The sequence below is a fragment of the Cryptomeria japonica genome, chromosome 5 (assembly GCF_030272615.1).
Source record: "Cryptomeria japonica chromosome 5, Sugi_1.0, whole genome shotgun sequence".
NCBI lineage: Eukaryota > Viridiplantae > Streptophyta > Pinopsida > Cupressales > Cupressaceae > Cryptomeria > Cryptomeria japonica.
In genome coordinates this window covers 23,878,903-23,894,560 of record NC_081409.1, presented here as the reverse complement: position 1 = coordinate 23,894,560, position 15,658 = coordinate 23,878,903, and the positions used below count along the sequence as shown (strand labels likewise).

Below are 15,658 nucleotides of genomic sequence, written 5' to 3'. Positions count from 1 at the left end.
TAAAGGTTGCACCATCATGACTGATGGTTGGACGGATAGGAGAAATAGAACTCTCCTTAATTTTCTTGTTTCTTCGGCGGGTGATTGATTAATTTTAGTTTCATATAGTCTTTAATTTTTTATTTTTTATCTAATGGTTTATTGAATGATCATTGACCTAGCTTTATTTTTTTATTTCAGGGGGCATCGTTTTCATCAAGTCCATTGATGCCTCCGCCCATTGCAAGAACGCCACCTACCTATGTGAGCAGATAGAGGAGGTGATTGAAGATGTGGGTGAGGAGAACGTGGTACAGGTGGTGACCGACAATGCAGCAAATTATGTTGTTGCGGGTAAACTTTTGATTACAAACTAATTTTGTTTGCAAATAATTACTATCTTGTAGTTTATACCTCCATTAATTACAATTTACAATGCAACAAATTATGTTGCTGCAGGTAGACTATTGATGGAGAGGCACCCATCTATAGTTTGGACTCCATGTGCTGCTCATTGCATTGACCTCATGTTGGAGGATATTGGAAAAATCCCATGGGTCAAGATATGTGTAGAAAGGGCAAGAAATGTGTGCAAATTTGTATATAATCATTCATGGGTGTTGGCTCTTATGAGACAATACACAGAGTAGAAGGAGTTAGCTCGTCCAGGAATCACAAGATTTGCCACAAACTTCCTCACATTGTAGTCCATGCTTAGGTCTAAGTCTGCCTTGAGACGTATGATTGTTGGTGAGGAGTGGTCTTCCTCATCCTATGCTACCACCTCTACAGGGATAGAGATGGCAGACTGCATTTTTGATGAGCAAGGCTTTTGGGTCCCTTGTGATGAGATAGTGAAGGTAATTTTTTTATAAATTCTACAATTTAGCTTCATGTTTTATAACTTATTATATGTATTCTCTTATTTGCTCATTTTTCTAAATTACACAATATTTTCAATTTTGCAGTTTGTTAAGCCCTTGGTGGTTTTGTTGCGAGTTGCGGATGGAGATAAGCCTGCAATGGGCTATATATATGAGGGCATGGATAGGGCGAAGGAGGCCATTAGATTCGTCTATGGAGCAGATGAGAGCACGTATGGTCCCATTTGGGAGATCATTGATAGGAGATGGCATCATCAGCTACATAGGCCCATCCATGCAGCAGCCTATTATCTGAATGCGGCATTCCGTTTTATCCCTTCTTTCAAGGCTGATGCGGAGGTCCTTAATGAGCTATATGCAATCATGGAGAAGATGGGACCTGCTGGTACTTCTTAGATAGACCTTTTTCGAGAGCTACAGATGTTCTCAGATGCACAAGGGGAGATCTTCTCTCGTCCTGTCGCCAAAGACGGTAGGACAACTATGATGCCAGGTAAAAATAAATTGTTAGGCTTAATTTTAGTTTTATTCAATACTATATTGTAACTTGTTAAATGAGTTCATGAGTGAGACTGATTTTATTTATTTTTCTCATTTCAAACTCACATCATTGGTGGAACTTTTTTGGCCCAGAGACACCAAATGTTCAGAAGTTGGCCATTCGTATCTTGAGCCAACCATGCAGCGCATCAGGTTGTGAGCGCAATTGGAGTATGCTTGAGCACATACACTCCAAGAGGCGCAATAGATTATCTGTGGAGAAGATGAATGATCTCGTCTTTGTTCACTACAACCTCCGCCTGAGAATGAGAAAGAATGCAACAGTTGACATGTCTCCTATCATTCTAGATGAGGTTGATCTTGAAGCAGAGTGGGCCAATGAGAATCAGACAGCTCCTGGGACTCCTATAGCTGTATTTAGTGATGATGACATTGATTGGATCGACCAGGTAGATATAGAGGCTGAGGCTGTAGCCATGGTAGAGGAGGAGCAGAGAGCACGAGCAGAGACTGGAAATACTGAGACTCAGAGTGACACAGCTGTTCCTGATGTTGGTGAGCATGACACAGCCGTTCCTGATGTTGGTGAGCATGGCATGGTGTCACGGGGAGCGACTATGGCTGCTGAATCATCCAGGACCTACTTTAAATGCCTTCTCGGGGGGCCAGGGCGAGAGGGTGCACGGCCCTTTCAGCCATAGGCTTGTACACTTGTAGTTGTATTTAGTATTTACTATTTACCTTTGGTATTTGTATGAAACATTTGATGATGATCATATGATGACATGGATTTTTTTTTCCATGAGTTTTGTAATATTGTATACATTTGACAATATTTATATATCTATTTTTCTTATTTTCTTCAGCTACAATTTGCGTTTATGCTTATGTGATTGATGTATACTTGTGTATGTAATCAAATGAGCCGAGTTTAATGATGTTTTTGTGTCTTTAAGGTGTATTCAATAAAGGGTTTCTAAAACAAGTTTTAAATGTTTAAAAATCTCTTAATTTCTTGAGTTTTTCACTTTCCCGAGTCCAGCCGAGTCTGGAGCAGAGTCTGACGCTGAGCCTCGAGTCGGCCTCACCGAGTCCGAGCCGAGTCCGAGTCTCGTTTCTTTGCATTTAATTTAATTGTAAAATATTAAAGTGTTACTTTAATATTTATTTTATGGGGATGTGTGCAAATCAAAGGGGCATCCAAGGGAGACATAAGTGAATATTTTAATATGTTTTATATTGCACATGTTTTATCCCACATGGCTTAAGTAAGTTGGATCGACCCTTGGAGAAAGAATAAAAGGAAGCTTTTGTGGCTTCATTCAGCATGTTGAATTTGAGAAGAAATTGATGTGTGAGTTGCAGATCCTTTCTTGGCATTAGGGGACGTCTATCCTCTCGTGTGACATTCTAGACGTCATTCCCTTAGGGTTTGGCCTTTGGAATCCATTGCTTTCAGCTTCAGTAACAGGCAGATTGGGTGCATTTTGGGTGCATTTCCAACTACAGGCAGCAACACTATTTGGGTGTATTTCTAGCTACAGGCCACAACACTATTTGGGTGTATTTCTAGCTACAGGCCACAACACTATTCATGCGGGCACTATTCACATGGTACTATTCACGTGGGCACTATTCATGTGGCACTATTCACGTGACACTATTCACGCGGCACTATTCATGTCATTGTAGCAGCAAGATTGGAAAACATTTGATGGAGCATTATTGCTGGAGTATTTAGTGAGTTGAAAAATCTGCTATGTATTTGATTAATTCTGAAAATAATATCATATCAGCAGTAGTTCAATTTCTAGTTGCATATTATTGTAGTTTCATTCTTGTTCATATTCTGTGATTTCAATTCCATGTAAAACAAACCAATATTTCATTTTCGGAGCCATAAGGGAATTTAAAACATTAAACGGAGAAATAAGTAGTTGGATGCAAACTGTTTGATAAAATTCCTAGCAGCGGTTGGTATGGTTTTTGGGCATTCTGGGGTGTCCATTACATGATCATCATCAAATGTTTCATACAAATACCAAAGGTAAATACAACTACAAGCCTATGGCTCAGAGGAGCATGCACCCTCTCACTTGGGCCCCTTGTGAAGGCGTTTAAGGTAGGTCCTGGATGATTCAATAGCCATAGTCACTCCCCATGACACCATGCCATGCTCACCAACATCAAGAATAGCTGTGTCACTCTCAGTATTTCCTGTCTCTGCTCGTGCTCTCTGCTCCTCCTTTGCCATGGCTACAGCCTCAACCTCTATATCTACCTGGTCGATCCAATCAATGTCATCATCATTAAAGACAACTGCAGGAATCTCAGGATCTGTCTTACTCTCATTGGCCCACTTTGTTTCAAGGTCAACCTCATCTAGAATGATAGGAGAGATGTCAACTAATGCATTCTTTCTCATTCTCAGGCGGAGGTTGTAGTGAACAAAGACGAGATCATTCATCTTCTCCACAGATAATCTATTGCGCCTCTTGGAGTGTATGTGCTGAAACATACTCCAATTGCGTTCACAACCTGATGCGCTGCATGGTTGGCTCAAGATGCGAATGGCCAACTTCTGAATATTTGGTGTTGGGCCAAAAAAGCTCCACCAATGATCTAAGTTTGAAATGAGAAAAATAAATAAAATCAGTCTCACTCATGAACTCATTTAACAAGTTACAATATACAATAAAACTAAAATTAAACCTTACAATTTCTTTTTACCTTGCATCATAGTTGTCCTACCGTCTTTGGTGACAGGATGAGAGAAGGTCTCCGCTTGTGCCTCTGAGAACAACTGTAGCTCTCGAATAAGCTCTATCTGAGTAGTACCAGCAGGTCCCATCTTCTCCATGATTGAGTATAGCCCATTAAGGACCTCCACATCAGCCTTGAAAGAAGGGATAAAACGGAATCCTGGATTCAGATAATAGGCTGCTGCATGGATGGGCCTATGAAGCTAATGATGCCATCTCCTATCAATTATCTCCCAAATGGGACCATACTTGCTCTCATCTCCTCCATAGACGAATTTGATACCCTCCTTCGCCCTATCCATGCCCTCATATATATAGCCCATTGTGGGCTTTTCTCCATCCGCAACTCGCAACAAAACCACCAAGGGCTTAACAAACTACAAAACTGAAAATATTGTGTAATTTAGAAAAATGAGCAAATAAGAGAATACATATAATAAGTTATAAAACATGAAGTTAAATTGTAGAATTTATAAAAAAATTACCTTCATTATCTCATCACAAGGGACCCAAAAGTCTTGCTCATCAAAAATGCAGTCTACTATATCTTTCCCTGCAGGGGTGGTAGCATAGGATGAGGAAGACCACTCCTCACCAACAATCATACGTCTCAAGGCAGACTTAAACTTAAGCATGGACAGCAATGTGAGGAAGTTTGTGGCAAATCTTGTGATTCTTGGATGAGTTAACTCCTTCTGCTCTGTGTATTGTCTCATAAGAGTCAACACCCATGAATGATTATATACAAATTTGCACACATTTCTTGCCCTTTCTACACATCTCTTGTCCCATGGGATTTTTCCAATATCCTCCAACATGAGGTCAATGCAATGAGTAGCACATGGAGTCCAAACTATAGATGGGTGCCTCTCCATCAATAGTCTACCTGCAACAACATAATTTGTTGCATTGTAAATTGTAATTAATGGAGGTATAAACTACAAGATAGTAATTATTTGCAAACAAAATTAGTTTGTAATCAAAAGTTTACCCGCAGCAACATAATTTGCTGCATTGTCGGTCACCACCTGTACCACGTTCTCCTCACCCACCTCATCAATCACCTCCTCTATCTGCTCACATAGGTAGGTGGCATTCTTGCAATGGGCAGAGACATCAATGGACTTGATGAAAACGGTGCTCCCTGAAATAAAAAAATAAAGCTAGGTCAATGATCATTCAATAAACCATTAGATAAAAAATAAAAAATTAAAGACTATATGAAACTAAGATTAATCAATCACCTGCGGAAAAAACAAGAAAATTAAGGAGAGTTCTATTTCTCCTATCCGTCCAACCATCAGTCATGATGGTGCAACCTTTAGTGCTCCATATCTGGTGTTGTTCATCTAAATCCTTCTTCACATCATCCACCATTTGAGGCAAAATGGGTCCACTCAAATCATTCCCACTAGGGGCTTTGAACCCCACCCCGCATATGGTAAGGGCATCAACCATTTCTTGCCAATAAGAAGACCTGTCGCAAATAAACTCAGTGAGATACGTTAAATATAAAAATTCAATGAGATAAGTTAAGTATAAAAATTAAAACAATCAAACATAAAAGTTATAAAACATTCACCTGGCTGCAAAGAATGGAATACTGTTGTAGGTCCAAAACCTGCCAACTGCCATTTTAGCAACATCATGGACCTCCTTGTTCCAACCCATGCCCTCAAGCGACTGTTGGGACCTAGGAGTAGTGCGAGGCACAAAGAAGGAATCCAACCTAGATTTACGAATCCTAGGTCCAATGCTAACACTCCCACTAGAACTACTAGTGCTAGGAGCATGAGAAGTGGCGGTGGCATTGCCACTTATAGAAGTAGAAGTGGAAGCACCAGCAGTAGCAAACTGAGTGGGACGATATGAAGGTAAGGAAGAAGGGCCTCCAACACAACCGAACTATGTCCCTCTTCCTAAATTTGCCTCTCTCCCAATGGCCGCTCGATCCTCCTTTTGTTTCTTTTTCCTTTCAATTTCCTCAACCATTACATAACATTCACGTACGGCCTTAGGGAGTGCTTTTAGGCATGGTTCAGCATCATGTCCACGCACACGAGCAATATGGTATTTCAGTCTATATATACCTCCATGGAATATTGTTTTGCAAAATGTACATTTTGTTTGCCCCTTTGCTTGCCCTGGAAAATGCTCATGATATTTCCAAGCAGGGTCCTTTCTAATGGGGGGTCTAGAAGCTGAAGTAGACATTTTAGGATAGTTTTCTGAAACTTGAAGTTGAGGCAAATAATAAAGTGAAGTTTGATGCAATAAAACTTTACAAATACAAAATAAAATTAATACATACATTCAAAAAAACTAAAGTAGGGTTTGTCAAACCCTACTTTAAAAAAAAGAAATTTACAAACCCTACATACAACCCTACATAGTACAACTACATACTACATGCTACATACAAACATACAAAAGATTTTGGAAGAAAATGTAAAACTTTCAAAATAAATGAATAGAAAATGGAATTTTTGCATACAAGAAACAAAATAATCTTCAAAAAAACAATTTTACCTGTTACAACAAGCTTGAAATGAGCTGCAAACTCTTCCTATCCAACTCTTGATGCGCCAAATCCAAACACAATGCAGCTCCAATGTGACAAATTGAAGAAAACTTGAGCTTCCTCCTTGCTGGTTTTTCTTCTATGCACCCTTGTTTTTCTTCCCAATTCGCTTTACTCCTATTTTTGCAAGTGAATGAAATGAAGTTCACTTTTAGGGATAGGAGATAATTAACAAAAAAAAAGGGATTTGAAAAAGCATTTAAAACTAATTTTTTTGGGTCTTTTTTGAAGTTAGACATTGGTTGAGTTTGGGGCTCGGGACTCGCCGATTTTGGCGAGTTTAAGCCAAACTCGCCAACTCGGCGAGTTGCTCGCCAGACTCGGACGATTCCGAGTCCGAGTCCTAGAGACTCGACGAGCATGGCTCGGACTCAGACTCGTCGAGTTTAGGTGAGTCATGGCGATTTTCATTTCTCTGCTTAGAAGTTCCCAACTTGGTCAAGTTAAAGAGCAAAATAGAGGAAATATGAATTTCGCTCTAGACCCTTTGGAAGGGTCAAGAGCGAAATCCATGTCTTAGGGCAAAATCTTCATTCCTTAATGCTTTCAATCACTTCCTGAGGCAAGAACATATCAATCTACCCTCACCATGTCCAAGGAACAAGGATGTTAGCCCAAACAAGGGAGAAAATAGTGTCTAGGGAGAATTTCGCTCTGGACCCTTTGGAAGGGTCAGGAGCGAAATTCTCATTTAGGCTCAAATCTTGACTTCATTTCTCACATTTCTTCATCCAAACAAGTGTTTTGCCCTCAATAATGCCTGGGAATGAGTTAGTTCTAAGTTTGGGTCAAAGTAGAATGTCTTATGGAGAATTTCGCTCTGGGCCCTTTGGAAGGGTCAGGAGTGAAATTTGACATTTTGGTCTCTCTGTCAGGATTCATATATGGAATATAACATTTAAGTATAAGAAAGAAGAAACTTATACTTTAAGTTATATTCCATATATACTGTCAGGATGTTTGAGAGTGGTTTTACACCTCCAGGAGTTATAATGCAAAATCTAGTTTTTGGAGGATTCTTCAATTTTCCAGACTTAGTCAAATTTCAGGATCAGGATGACATTCTAGACAGCCAAATTTCAGGACATTTGAAGATCAGGATGACATTCCAGACTTCATCACTCACCAATTTGACCTAACTCAGACCTTCAAAGATGATATTCACTCACCAAGCTTCATTGACCTCCCCAAACTCAAACAAGACACAATTAGCAACAAGAGCAAAACTTTGTCCTAAGGAAGACTTTCAAAGATGACCCTAACCCAGAGTATCCACTGACTCACCTTTAGCTAAAACAAAGCCTGCTATCTTATTGATCCTTTGGGCAATACTTAGCATGCAAAGGTTAATAGACAAAACCTAAAAGACCTAGAAACAAACCCCAGAAAGCAAAAAAGTAGGGGTCCCCATTTGCAATGGGGCGATGTGTGAATACTTCACAACACTACGATTCAAAGCATAAGTAGGGGCTTTTGTTGGGCTTAGTAGGAGATTGTAAAGCACCTAAAAAAGAATGATCTCAAACAGAGCTCCCTCTCTTTCTATGGAAAGCGGGCCACTAGAAAGGGGGTTCTCGTCAGAAAAGACGGGATGTGTGTGCTACGCACAATAGGACCCACTCGTTATTAATAACTACCATACATGACTCCGATCTTCTTTCAAATTTTGCTTGTGCTTCTTCCTTGGTTCTCTTTTGCATGTCCGTACATCTAGGGATTCCAAATACTTCTCCAATTGACTCCTTGGTTAAGTATGCAAACACTATCCCCTTAGGTGATTTGATCATTTTGGTTCTTGGATCATAATGCTTCACACACTAACCATGAGCTCATTGCATTGAATGGATGGTGGAAAACCAGCTGCGTGGTAGATTCCACTCTACCTGATATTAGCCGCGGAGGTGGAAACCTCTGCAAACTTAGAATATGAAAGTTTGGATGTCAAAAATATAGTTGCAGGTCTGATTTTCTGAATTTGGAGGTCTGAAACACCTGCAACTGCAACTTTGATGGATGGGATCACTCAATAATCATGGCACCACATATACTTGGTGCGATTTTGCCCCAATCAGCTGGAAATGAACACGCCTAGGCATTAGCAATGGCTGGAAACAATGATTTGGATCACTTAATGAGAGCTGGTAACAATATTTTCAGATTAATGGTGGCTGGAAATGTTGTCACAGCTGGTAAAAATGTCTTCAACCAGCAATGGTGCCCCTTCAAAGCACTGAACTATCTCCCAACCAAGGATGAAAATATCGGAAAAATCGCAATATATCGGAATCCAAATGGGCAGCCGATTTAATCGGCGTTAAAATCGACAACGATTTTACCTAAAAAATCACAGTTTTTTTCTAAAATAAATCGGGTTTTTTTCGGTTTAAATCGCGATTTCAAAATAAAAAATCGTGCCTTCTAATTTTGCTGAAACCCTAAAAGTAAAAACCGAAATACAATAAATGCTGGCGGAAAAAATAAAGTGATAGTTGACACTGCATTTCCCGACGACGCCCGACGCTGTATTTCTCGACGGTCGATGACGGCCGACGCTGCATTTCTCGACGATCGACAACACCCGACGTTGCATTTGCCGACGGCCGACGACGCCCTACACCCACTAGTTTTAACATTTTTAACATTTTAATTTAAGTTTTAAGAGTTGTAAATCATTAAATTTAAAAATAGTGAGAGATTTTGAATTTTAAATTACAAAGCTTTATCTAATAATCTATCATGAAATTAACTGAACAAACTCAGCTCTTTCTGTATTTTAGTAAAAATTTCATGTCAAACTTTTTGTATTTTAATAGCTATTACAGAGATTATTAAATTTAATAGCTCTGGTTACTAAAGTGAGAGATTTTTTTTAATAAAAATTTCATGTCAAATTTAAATGGTAATAAAAATCTATCATCAAAAATTTATTAAATTGTTATATATTTCTAATTAGTTATACATGTGTTTTTTTAGAATATTGTAAGAAATTGTCTATTTTCAAATGTTTGATAATTTTGTTGATTTATTGCCGATTTTTTCCCGATTCCAAATTTTAAAAAAAAATTTGGCCAAAATATTTATTGCCGATTAAGATATTTACATCTTTGCTCCCAACAATGGTGCCACAAGTGTCTTGAATAAAATTGCACCCTCCTTCAGCTGTAGCGAACCTTCCTTCGTCCTTTCTAGCTCTAACTGTCATATCAGTCACAATATAATAATATATAGGCACTGGACTGAGTGTTTTTTTCATGTTTTCCCCTTGTAAATTCACAACATAGCCAATGTGGGATAAAATTTTGCCTTTACCAGCCTAGTTGAAAATCGATATGCATTGGGATTTCAACACTTGGTGCTTTTCACTTTGTTTGATCATTAAATACATGTGGTAGGGGAAAATCGATGCCAATTGGGACACTTTTGTCTTTAAAATTTCACTTGAATTCAATCTCCAGCCACTTGGGGAAATTCGAATTCCATTTGGACACATATTTTTCACTTGAACTCGCCCCAATTTGCAAATTATACCCTTGAGGGGAAAATCAACCCTCATCTGGACAAGTTATTTTCATCACTTAATTCATTTTCACTCACAAATCCACTCTAGGGGAAAATCGATGGCCATATGGACAAACAAATTTGATCATTTTCATGCAAAATACCCCCAGGTGATTCCCATTAAAAACTTGTCAAAATCCATCAAAACACCTCCAAGGGAAATTCAAACCTCATCTAGACAAGTAAATTTAGCCATTTTCCATCATTTTGTCCCTAGTGGAGAATAGACCTCCATCGGGACAACATAAATTCATCCACATTTCACTTCGTTTCGCTCATTTTCCTTTATGGTGAGATTCGAACCTCATCTGGACACTCAAATTCACTCAACTTAGTCATTTTACCCCTTAGTGGAAAAATGTGGGTCATCGGGACACACTTTCCTTGTACATTTTCGCTCTTGAAGGCCTGGTGGAAGAACGATCTCCATCGGGACAACCTAAGTGGAGGTTCTAGATGCATCGGGATTTTCCCCAAAAAACACTTGCAAATTCAGTCCATGAGGGGAAAAAACACACCTCATTGGGACTGAGACCATAATCATCATTAAAATCACCTCTCTTGCCCAAAATGGAGTGGAAAATCATGCTCCCATTAGGACGGAGTCCATTTTCACCTTTAATGTTTAGTGGAAAAACGCCTCCCATTGGGACAACTCAGTTTTATGCCTTAATTTCATGGGGGAAAAATGTCTTCCATCAGGACTTTGATGATTTTCACAATGAAAAAGCCCAGACTTACCAAATTTTACCATTTCGCTCAGTGGAAATTCTATTTCCATCGGACTTTTAACATTTTAACTGGATTTGAGGAGTGGAAAACAAAAGTCCATCGGGACTTTGTGCATTTTTGACTTATTCTACCTACTAGGAGTGGGAAAAACAACTCTTGTAGGGACTTTTGATGCTCTAGCACAAAATTCACACCAATTTGCAACATTTAAATACATTAGGCTCACATTTGAAAAGCAAGTTGCAAACTCAACACTTCGAAAATTTAGGATCACTTTGACATTTTGGCATCTTTTAAACATTTGATCCTATTGACTTCAAAACTCAAAATTTAAACATTACTAGCACATTGAAGACCTTTGGGCATGACCATATCAAAAAGAGACTCGGGTATGAAAGCTCAAAATTGTGACCTAACAGCCAAAAACCCTAAACTAACAAAACAGAAAGCAAGAATGCAGCAAAGAGGGGGTCTCCGTTTGCAATGGGGCGATGTGTGAAAAGGTCACAACATACCCCTACAAAACTTTGCCCTCTATCAGTTTTTTAGTATGGAACTATGTCATTCCTATCATGTTATCAATATCAACCAAGTTTTCTTTCCTATTTAAATTGCAGGATTATTAGTTCTTGGTCTTGTTTGTTAGTTAACAATGGTTTGTAGGCTGTTTAAGGATGAGATGCACAAAACAAAAATAAGAATGATCTTGATAGTGTGATAGCTCCAGCATAAAAGACGAAGGGTGAAATGTCAGTTTTTAATGCGAATGCTAGATTGGCGAGTCTCAAAGAGAACTCCAGCACTGCATTCAAGTGACATATTAGTGTAAGGCAAAGCAAGAAAGAGGAATAAATTACTCAATACAGCACTACTTTTTGGTGGCAAAGCCAACATAAAAATGCACCAAAAAACATGCCAATCATTTATGTGATCCATGTCCAAGAATCAATGCTTTAAAACTTGAGAATGATGACATACAATGAAAGTGGCAAAGACATAATGAAACCACACTTAATAAAAATGATGAATAAGTGAAGTACTCGTTTTAGGTGGCAAAGACTAGTTGAAACCCATCCAAAGCAATAAAAACAATGATGCACTTTTTTGATGGTTATGCCATCATAAATTAATGCCAAAGGGTCGTAAAGTGGACAAAAAAGGGCCAATGCAAAAAGAAGGTGATTTCACAAGATGCCATACTTTACAACTAGCATTGCCACCCAAAAGTTTGGACAGTCACACTTTCCAGCTTGTGTTGCCATCCAAAAGTTCCTACAACTGCGCTTTCTCGGTTGCCTTGCCATCTAAAAGTTCTCACAATCACACTTTTTGGTTGGCTGTAATATGCTGCCTTGTTTGCCTTTGTTTTTTTTTTGTTTTGAATGTGTTTTGCAATGGTTTTGAGATGACAAATAAAGTGCAGATAATAGAGTAACTTGCAGCAAATAACTAAAAAATATAACAATATTCAGAAATACATATAGAAGAAGATTCGAGATTTTATTTCTGATCTGAAAATACAAATTTTCTCAAATGTAAGAGCAACCCAGATCATCAAATAGCATTACATATCTACTTCAAACATACCCAAAAAATGAAGCATTAAAATAACTTGAGTTGTTCATAAAATTTGTACTCTAGCACTCCCAAACTGGATGCCACACTTTAAAGACTTATCTAAAATCCACACTGGTGTTAAAGCAGGTTATTGCAGGTCCAAATGCCTCAACAAACAGCAGGTTATCGGGTTTGTACGTGTGTATATATATATATATATATATAGCATTACATATCTACTTCAAACATACCCAAAAAATGAAGCATTAAAATAACTTGAGCTGTTCATAAAATTTGTACTCTAGCACTCCCAAACTGGATGCCACACTTTAAAAACTTATCTAAAATCCACACTGGTGTTAAAGCAGGTTATTGCAGGTCCAAATGCCTCAAAAAAAAGCAGGTTATCGGGTTTGTACACACACACACACACACACACATATATATAGCATTACATATCTACTTCAAACATACCCAAAAAATGAAGCATTAAAATAACTTGAGCTGTTCATAAAATTTGTACTCTAGCACTCCCAAACTGGATGCCACACTTTAAAGACTTATCTAAAATCCAAATATTTAGAATTATAAAACTAAATACATTTAATAGTATGCAAACAATTATGACTCTAACTTGGAATGAAAGTGATGACATTTCCAACAATACTATCTATTTTATTGGCTAGTTTGAGGGGAAAAGCGACAATTTTCTCGAGCTGCACATGTTCTAGTTGAATTTGTTGTCAAACAATGTGAAAGAGAAATTGAAGCCTTACTTGAATCAATGGGCTTTGAGTAATGATATACAACAACTTTATGGTGGATGTTGATTATGAAGATGCCACACAAATTGATGAGGAGGTGGTAGAGAAGGGATTGGTGGGTGTTTTATTGGATGAGGGCAACCCTTGATATTGGTAATGAATTGAATTCTCAGTCAGATTTTGATCTAAGAGAGGATGAATAAAGATATAGCAGCAATATATCTTAAGTTATCCACATTTTGTTATTTTGTACTTGTAACCTTTTGGCCTTTCAAATTAAAGTCATTACTAATTAGACATTGAAAGTTTGTTAAAATTCTTAATTTAGCTTTAATATTTCATGATATGGTTATATAACGTATATGATGAATGTTTTATACATGAGTAATTGAAATTTACTTTTTAAAAAGAAAATACATTTTTGAATTGTCATCTCTGCCTTCCCCCCCTAGAAAAATGTCTGAAAATATCCCCAATTTCTAGGCGTACCCCCTCCATCTAAAAATATCCCCACTATACCTTGTGACAAAGCCAATGTTTTTCTCATTTACGTTCAGGTTTTTATGGCACTGTTTGTTTTGGAAAATATATATTTTGTACAATATAATCGCATAATTTTTTTTAAATAGCCATAATAAAAATATACATTAGACCTGTTTCATTTAAACATAAAGGCAAAGGCATGCTTCCTTTGGGAGGAACCCTTAAGGTTTCTAGTTTTCGTTTTCCTATGGACAATATTATATCTCAGAGTGATCCTAAAATGTGGTGGATGCATCAAGTTCTACGGTAAGCTTTTATACATATTTATGATGGTGCTGATCTCCATTATGGATCTTTGCCTAGCACAGATATTTGTATTTGTTCTTGGACCATATAACTAGAGCTTACTTACATGGTTGATCAATCACCTTCTAGGCGTACTCCCCCCATCTAAAAATATCCCCTATTTCTAAAAATATCCTCTATTTCTTAATATAATAAAATGTCTAAAAATATTTTGGAGCAATTTCGTTAGCCCACAAAATCAGGAAAAATATATCCGTGACTAAGTTTGATGTATAATATTTACGCATTTTATTATTTTTATTTTGAAAGTAATAAATAAACATATAAGAATGCCTAAATATTAAAATTTAATGATATAAATTAAAAAATATCAAGTGTAAGAATAAATTTTAATTAAATAAAATGAGAAGATTCAAATCTATTGAAAATCGCATTAATAGTTTTAAATTAGTAATGAAACATTGATACAAATTAAAACTGAATTAAGAAATTAAATGATAATTATAATACTAAAAAGATAAAAATCTCATAGAAACACAAAAAAATTGAAAGAAAAATCAGATATACAAATATCAAGCTATAAATAATGAAAAAAACATGATAAATTACAAATAAAAAAATGGAATAAAAGTTTAATCTAAAATTAATAATCAATATCAAATCTAATAAAAAGTAACTACTAATAAATTTTAACCAAAAGTCAAAAAGTAAATAGAGTCTAAATTAAAAAAAGCTGTCTTAAAAATCACTGATGGGGCAGCAATGGTGTTTGATAGCAAATGGCACAACATGGTGGCAGAACACAGAAACAAAACACAGCTCGGCATCTTCAGACACAAATGAATGCCAACTACATGGTAGCACCTTTCACATTCGACAGCAACTTTGAACACAAGACAAACATCAACAAAATGCAGCAGCAGATCTTGAGAGGGAAGGCTATATAAAAATTAGACAGAAAAAGAAAAATGCAGCAAATCTGCAAACAGGACTGTGGACACAGTAAACTTGCATCAAAATTTTCACAGAAAACTCAGTAGCGAAGCAATGGGTGTCATGGTTTTAAAATGAAAAGGTAACACCCTAACAAATATTAATATTTTAATATTTTTCATGAAAACTTAAAGCCCTAACAAATTTTAAAGTTTTTAAAGGGTTTTTTATGTAGAATCAGACTGTACAAATTTAATTGAAGTGGTTTGGGACCATTTTTTTTCTCTTTCTATTAAGTTTGTCGAATTTCAAACTTTTATTATAAGTTTTTTTGGAAATCTGTGCCAGCTTGAAAGCATCCTCTTGATTGCAAGACAGCTGATATGCTATCTTAAAGCTTCAAAAAATATGTGCTTCCTGTTTTTATTTTAGGGGTCATTTTCTATTAAATACTCCTTCTAACTACATACAGGGCTATTTAGTATTTACTAAATAATGATTAAGTTCATATTCAAATGCTTGGAGGCATTCTGAAAAGTAGTTTTTATTATATAGGCATTTTATTGTATGATGTTCTTATTTGAAATGTTCCTTATAAGTGTCCATTGGTTGTATTTT

General features: G+C 37.0%; 2 protein-coding genes across 7 annotated transcripts in view; both read left to right on the top strand.

Moving 5' to 3' along the window:
• The window catches only part of LOC131073126 (protein PLASTID TRANSCRIPTIONALLY ACTIVE 14), a 273,647-nt gene that overhangs the window by 204,783 nt on the left and 53,206 nt on the right, over positions 1 to 15,658 (top strand). The gene's annotated exons all lie outside the window — the stretch shown is intronic.
• LOC131073127 (uncharacterized) lies at positions 451 to 1,473 on the top strand. The gene is made up of 2 exons (XM_058009512.2): positions 451 to 839; positions 948 to 1,473. Exons 1-2 carry the CDS (start codon positions 690 to 692, stop codon positions 1,257 to 1,259), a joined length of 462 nt encoding a protein of 153 aa, XP_057865495.1. The 5' UTR covers positions 451 to 689; the 3' UTR covers positions 1,260 to 1,473.

What these genes read in the sequence shown, in the direction of transcription:
- LOC131073127 (XM_058009512.2), top strand. Translation starts at nt 690, where the DNA reads ATGCTTAGGTCTAAGTCTGCCTTGAGACGTATGATTGTTGGTGAGGAG. An exon ending in CTTGTGATGAGATAGTGAAG is followed by an intron (nt 840 to 947) that starts GTAATTTTTTTA and finishes TCAATTTTGCAG; the next exon opens with TTTGTTAAGCCCTTGGTGGT.